At 36.2% G+C, this 6,722-nt stretch overlaps 1 protein-coding gene across 1 annotated transcript in view; it reads left to right on the top strand.

The window, feature by feature from the left end:
- Positions 1-6,722, top strand: part of MAP3K2 (mitogen-activated protein kinase kinase kinase 2) — a 41,685-nt gene that overhangs the window by 13,616 nt on the left and 21,347 nt on the right. Inside the window, exons 5-6 of the mRNA XM_004694878.2 lie at positions 3,722-3,835; positions 4,155-4,242. Coding sequence (XP_004694935.1) covers positions 3,722-3,835; positions 4,155-4,242 — 202 coding nt within the window. The remainder of the gene's footprint in view (positions 1-3,721; positions 3,836-4,154; positions 4,243-6,722) is intronic.

Raw genomic sequence — 6,722 nt, 5'->3', positions numbered from 1 at the left:
GAAGTACACTGCTGAGGGAAGCAGCGGGTGGGTCAGGAGAGGTCTGCCACACCATGTGGTCACCTTCGGGGCAGGCGGGAATCGAACTCATGCGGAAGCAGCTCCAGATTCTTAGTGCTGTGCTTTAACCCATTGTGCCACCAGGGAGGGCCTGTCCTTATTCTTTCTTTGTAGAGGAAGGAGAGCTTTGCAGGGTAGAGTATTCTTGGTTGTTATTTAATGCTCCACTCTCTTCTTGCCCGTAGTGTTTCTTCAGAGAAGTCTGATGTCATCCCGATCGTTATCCCTTTGTAGGTTGTTTCTTCCCTCCCTCTTGTCATTGTCATTGTCTTTTCCTTGTCTTGTATTCTTGGAAGTTTTATAATAATATATCTTTCTGTTTTTCTCCTCTCATCATGGGGTTCTTCTTGCTTTTTGGATGTCTGCTTTCTTCATATTAGGGAAGTTCTCTTCTATTATCTCTGTGAATATTTTCTCTATTCCTTGGCCTTTCTCTTCGCCTTCTGGGATACCTATAACTCTGATGTTTCCTTTACTAATGGTGTCAGATAGCTCTTGAAGTGTTTCTTCATTCCTTTTCCTTTTTACTTCTTTCTCTTTTTTTAATTGTTTCTGTGTCTTCAAGTGTGCTGATTCGTTCTTGCATTTCTTCTATTCTGTTTTCATTACTTTTCCCAGTCTTCTTTTTCTCCTCTAGTGGCCTTTTCATTTCCTGCATTTCTTCTATTTCCTTTTTTTTATGTTTCATTTTCTTTCTTCAGTCCATTGTTTGCTTGTCTCATATCTTTTCCCTTTGTTTCCTTTCTTTCATTCATTTCTTTGATTGCATTCTTCAACTCCTTGATTGCATTCTTCAACTCCTTGATGGTTTGCCTCATTTCATTTATTTCCTTCTCATCATCTTTCTATTTGTTTATCGTGGTGATTCTGAATTCTTTATCTGGTAATCTGAGCCATTGTTCCATTTCTTTAGGGGTTTCTGCTGACTGATCTTTTTGTGGTGAATTTTCCCCCTGTGCACTTGCTTTAGTATTTGCTTGTTTTCTTTTCCCTGTTGTGTATTTTCTAATACTTTCTATTCACTGAGACACGGTGTTGCTATTATTTACTGGCATTTTTTTTTTTGGATGTTCTTTTTGGAATGGCTGAGGGACTTCCAGACACTTCAGTTGTCGAGGGTATCTGGGTTGTGTTATTTTTCCCAGCCCCCACTCTGTGTAATTGTGTCTATCATCTCAGCTGATAACAGTCAGGGGTCCCTTGTGGTGTTCAACCTCTGCTAGTAACACATTGAGTCCGTGTTTCTGGAAGGTGTCTGTTAATCTTTGTAGCCTTCAGATGTCCCAGGTTCCCTCTGTGCTTGGTGTGTCCATGGTGGGTATGATGTATTAGAAGTGACATACAACAAACTTTTATATCAGGAGCAATCATGTGAGTTTTTTATTACTTTACTCCTCCTCTGCCATCCCTCAGGGTCTCCGGGTCAGTGATCAGAGGATGCCTCCAGCTGGGTCTACAGGAGACCAAGTGCTGGCAGCCCCAACTCCAACCCAAGTCCCGGGGAGCCACTGGGACCAGGGAGTCAAGAGAATTTTTAAATTTAGGTTCTAAATATTGGTTTTAAGACTCAGTTTTTGGCTTCTTTTCTGGAAAGCATTTATAGTTACATACAACTTATTTACCCATAAGTGAGTGGAAAGTAGAGTTAATGAATGAGACTGAAATGAATTCACCAAGCACAAAAATTGTGTTATTTATTTACTATAGTTTAGATAAGCTGGGACTTGTTCTTGATACTTAGTGTTTTTTAATCATTACATTAAATTTGTAATAGCTGACCTTAGAATTTTCATGGGATCACATTAGAACCATAGTCCTGGCTGCTGCTCCAGGCACTTCTCTAGAATTTTTTTTTTAATATTTATTTATTTATGCATACAGAAGTGGTGCACAGGCCAAAGGTGCATGGGCGATGAGAGCATTCATCAAAGACAGAGTGGGGAACAGAACAGGAAGATAGATGAAGTGCATTGCTAAGGGGAGCATAGGGTGAGGCAGCGGGTGAGGCAGCAGAGGTCTTATGTGCTATGTGGGTCATTTCCAGGGCTGGGGATTAAACAACGACTGGCTTCGTAGTGCTGCATGTTATCACATTGGGCCACCAGGGAGGGCCCTCTAAAATGTTAAAATTCATAGAAGTAAATGAAGATCAACTGAATCATGTACATTAATACTTTGTTACTGTGATTTAAAGTAGTGTTTTCCTCCCAAAGCAACAAAATCTTGGTGAAGTAAACAATCCAATTTTCAATAAATGTGTAGTAAAAGTAAAGATTCAAGTAATCCCCTCAAATGAAAAATGGGCAGAACAGTCTTTTATCATTGCTTTAAAGTGTTTACAAGTCCTTAATATGTAATACTAAATAATATTGATGATAAGAAAAAGATGTTCTTGATAGATATCAGAAGGGATTTAATTAAGTAAATGAGATTCATCTTTTTATTAGAAGAGATTTCTCACAGGAAAAAGAAAAAGAAGACCTAGTTATTAGATAACTTGTGGTGGTAGATACAAATAAATTAGCTACTGTGTTTGGGAATATAATTTCAAGCACAGAGTAAATAAATGTAAACAGGTTGCTTGTTGGAATTCTCAGTCCTGGTTTATATTTGTGGCTGGTAGCTTTTCTTAAAATAAGGAAATTTTTTGATAAAGAAATCTGCAGAGAATGCATCTTATGTCAGCTATTGGGTTTGTATGCAAATGAAGCTTTCCTCTATGCTATTTATTAAACAATATTTTCCAAGTGTTTCCTCTTTGCCATGCTTTGTGTTAATTGCTGGTGTGAAGTGTCCTTGTTCTGTAGGAATTTATATATCTAAGGACTTAAAACTAGCTAGACATTTTGCATTTGTATGGCTTTATCAGATAGTGTGCTAATTAAGTACAGCAGACCAACACGTGTGGAATATGTTCACTTGTTTTTATTCCATCCATTTTTTAGTGAAATGGAAGGTTACTGGCAGTAATTTTAAGCTACTAAGTGTTCGCTTTTCTTTAAAAAAAGGAGCTTTTAATTTATTTAAATTGTGTGAATTGTGCTTTTGTCCGCTATAATGTTTGATCATGATTCAGTTTTATTCTGAGATGACTGACTCATTTAACTTATTTGTTTTAAAATGTAATGGTTAAGTTGCAAGGATCATAGGAGCTCCAGGTTGACAGTAGGTTGCAGTACATTTACCCTCCCATGGCAGCTGTTGCTTATGTCGCTTATGCATACTTGGTAAGAATGTAAATCCGTGGCTACTAGTGATTAAAAACTGAAAGGTTCATCAATGAGATGAAAGAATGTACCTTTATTTCATATAGTTTTTGTGTGTATTCATTTCATGTGGTTTTGGAGTAAGGATACTATAACTTAAGTTTAGCAATATCCTAGAAAATTAATTTTAATCTTTGTGTTTTCTAGAGGAATTTCATGATTAATAAAGCAGAAAGTACTGTGCATATTTGTTCTATTATCTTAGTGGCGGGAAGAGCAAAACAATATATTCAGTCAGAATATCATTGTACCAACAAATCAAGAGCAAGTTATTTTGAGTTTTATAATTCTGATATATATTGCACATATATATCAGATATATATAAAATAATCTCTTAGAAGGACTTGAATTGGTGAGATGACTGCATGATTCTCTGTATTCTTTTTTTGTCTAGTTGGTAATTCCATTAACAACCCAAGATGACTTGGACAAAGCTGTGGAACTACTAGATCGTAGTATTCATATGAAAAGTCTCAAGATATTACTTGTAATAAATGGAAGTACACAGGTATGAATTGGAATTTATGATTTAATTGAAGCTTACACATTGTAATTGTTCTACTTTAATTTTCTCAAAACTATGTAGCCAAAAAGTATAATGTACTGTACATATAAAACTAGTAGAAACTGAAAACTTAGGAAGAATTACTTTAGAATTAGTTTCAAAGAGTAAATTTGATAAGGCCTGCAAACAATGTAGACTGTTTCGGTTATATTTGGTAGGTGGTATGTGTATAAAACCTTGATTGCCTATATTTTATTTGGTAGGACTCTGTTTAAAGACCTAAATGGAAAGAATAGCATTAATCATCTTTTTCCCTTTGTAGGCTAATAATTTAGAACCATTACCATCCCTGGAAGATTTGGATAACACAGTATTTGGAGCAGAGAGGAAAAAACGGCTTTCTATAATAGGTAAGAAAACCATTGTCAGAATCATATTATGGGTGGTTTCTCAGTTTCTTTTCCACCATTTAATGTAGGATAACACCTAAAAATAACCCTGATATAGAGTGGTCTGTTTTTGTAATTGATGTCAATTAACTATGCACTGGTATCTAATATCCCTTGAAGAGTTATTCAAATATTAACAGAATTTATTATCTCAACTCCTGTATTTCTTTCTTTATATAACCAGAGTATTTTAATATTTAACAGATTCAAAAACAACCTCAAAGGTAAGTGAAGGAGAAAATTAAAAGGTGTAATTCTAGTATGTTGAGATTAACAGATAGACTTAAGTTCATACACATTTCTCTCAGTTTTTAACAATAATGTTGGTGATAGTAATTACCATTAATGTTATCAGAAAAGGTTGGTTTATTATGCTTTGTTATAACTTTTTTAATAGCTAGTTTTTGTCACTAAAAATTATGTTATGGTTAAGCATATGTTATAAAAGAAAATGAATCTTGCATACTGTGTTTTTTTTTAAGGAGGTCTAATAGAGAGGTATGGACAGGATAGGTGCTCTCAGCTCTTCATTTTCTGTGTACCTTCAGTTTGTGTAAAACTTTGGTCACCTACATTTTACATGATAAAAGTATTATTTAGCTCAAAAACCACTGGTGTAAATGTTCTTAATAGATAGGGTAGTGGACACGGTCAGTAAAGATGGCATGAAAACATGCAAAGAATGAATTTGAAGGGTAAAAGTGGGAGAGTAAGTGAAAAGTGATTAGCAGGGAAGCAGGAGAGTGGGACAAAATGAGAGAAGTGGTTGGAAATTTAAGAAGACTGGCAACAGAGTAGGAATATTAATAACAAAAGATTAAGTTGGCATGCAAATCACCAAAAAAAAAATCTATTATTCAAATTTTTTGGTCTCCAGAACAAACTGTTTCATAACTGCTTACTTTTAAATGTCTGTCTTTTGGTTTCAGAAATGATGGAAATGTGGTCAGCAGAGATGACATTTGGATATATATTTTCATTTATATATGTTTTGATACCATTTAAAATTTTGGTGAACTAGGGCCCTCACTGGTGATGCAGTGGGTTAAAGTGCAGCACTATGAAACTATCCACAGCCACTGCAGCATGAGTCAGGGAGGTGACCTCCATTGGTGACCTGTCCTGTCCTTCTAGCTGCTCCATTTAGCAATGTATTTCAGTCAGTCTGCCTGTTCTGTTCTCTACTCTGTCTCTAGTGAATCCTCTTACCCCCTCCCCTGCCATCTCTGGCCTGTATGCCAGTTTTTGTATGCATAAGTAAATAAATCTTTAACAAAAAAAATAAAATTTTGGTGAAATAGCGTTAGGAATAACTGAATTCAAATTATAGCTCAATAACCTGAGACTACCAACTTTAAGTTGTGGAATTGTTATAGCAATAAATTGGGGCACTTTTAAACTACATTTTGCTTTTCAAAGTAGAAAGCATGTCTTTTTAATCATAACATTTCTTTATTTTTAAGGTTTATTTTATTTATTATTATTTATGCATACAAAAGCTGGAATGGAAGCCAGAGTGGTGTGTTGGGGGTGGGGGAATGTGTGTGTGCGAGAGAGGATTCACCGGAGACAGAGTTGAGAGCAGAACAAGGTGATTGACTAAAATACACTGCTGAGAGAAACAGCAGACAAGACAGGCTTCACCATGTGGGTCACCTTCCTGGCTGGGAATCCAACTTGTGAGGTAGTGACTAATTAGCTTCAGAGTGCTGTATCTTAACCCCTGCACCACCAAATAGGCCCATACATATCTTTATTTCCTTTTCTTTTTTATTTAATTTATTTATTCATACAGAACTGGGGTACAGGCCAGAGATGCGGAGGGTGAGAGGATTCACCAGGGACAGAGTGGGGGGCAGAACAGGCAGATCAATGAAGTACACTGCTGAGGGGAGCAGCGGGCGGGTCAGGAGAGGTCTGCCTTGCCATGTGGATCTCCTCCTGGGCAGGCGGGGATCGAACTCATGCGGAAGTGGCTTAAGCTTCTTAGTGCAGTGCTTTAACCCGCTGTGCCACCAGGGAGGGCCCTATTTCCTTTTCTTATTATATTATAGTACCTATCATTTTAAAGCAATAGATTGCCAATTCACTTTAGTTGCATTGGACAAAGCAAGCTAACTGCATTAAATTGATGCTTTAAAAATGAAAGCTACTAATATCTCACTTTTATTCTACTTATACATATTCTTGTTGTTTGACTTCAGAGCCAGCATAAAGAGACTGGCTAATACATAAAATTACAGGTCTTTTATTGGCATCTCTTTATATTTGGATTGGTTTTGATAGATGTTACCATTATAGTTTTCTTTAATTATTTTCATAAAAGAATGCTACAACAACTTCTTTTGGGATGAGATGAAAGTATTTTGCAGGTCTGGCAATCTTGACCAAGAATGCATTGGTATACCCATTACTAACAAAAGTTAAGAAGACTGAGTTGT

This window comes from Condylura cristata, unplaced genomic scaffold, assembly GCF_000260355.1.
Source record: "Condylura cristata isolate star-nosed mole 26May11 unplaced genomic scaffold, ConCri1.0 scaffold00049, whole genome shotgun sequence".
In the NCBI taxonomy this organism is placed as follows: domain Eukaryota; kingdom Metazoa; phylum Chordata; class Mammalia; order Eulipotyphla; family Talpidae; genus Condylura; species Condylura cristata.
This window is presented reverse-complemented; position numbering and strand designations above follow the sequence as displayed.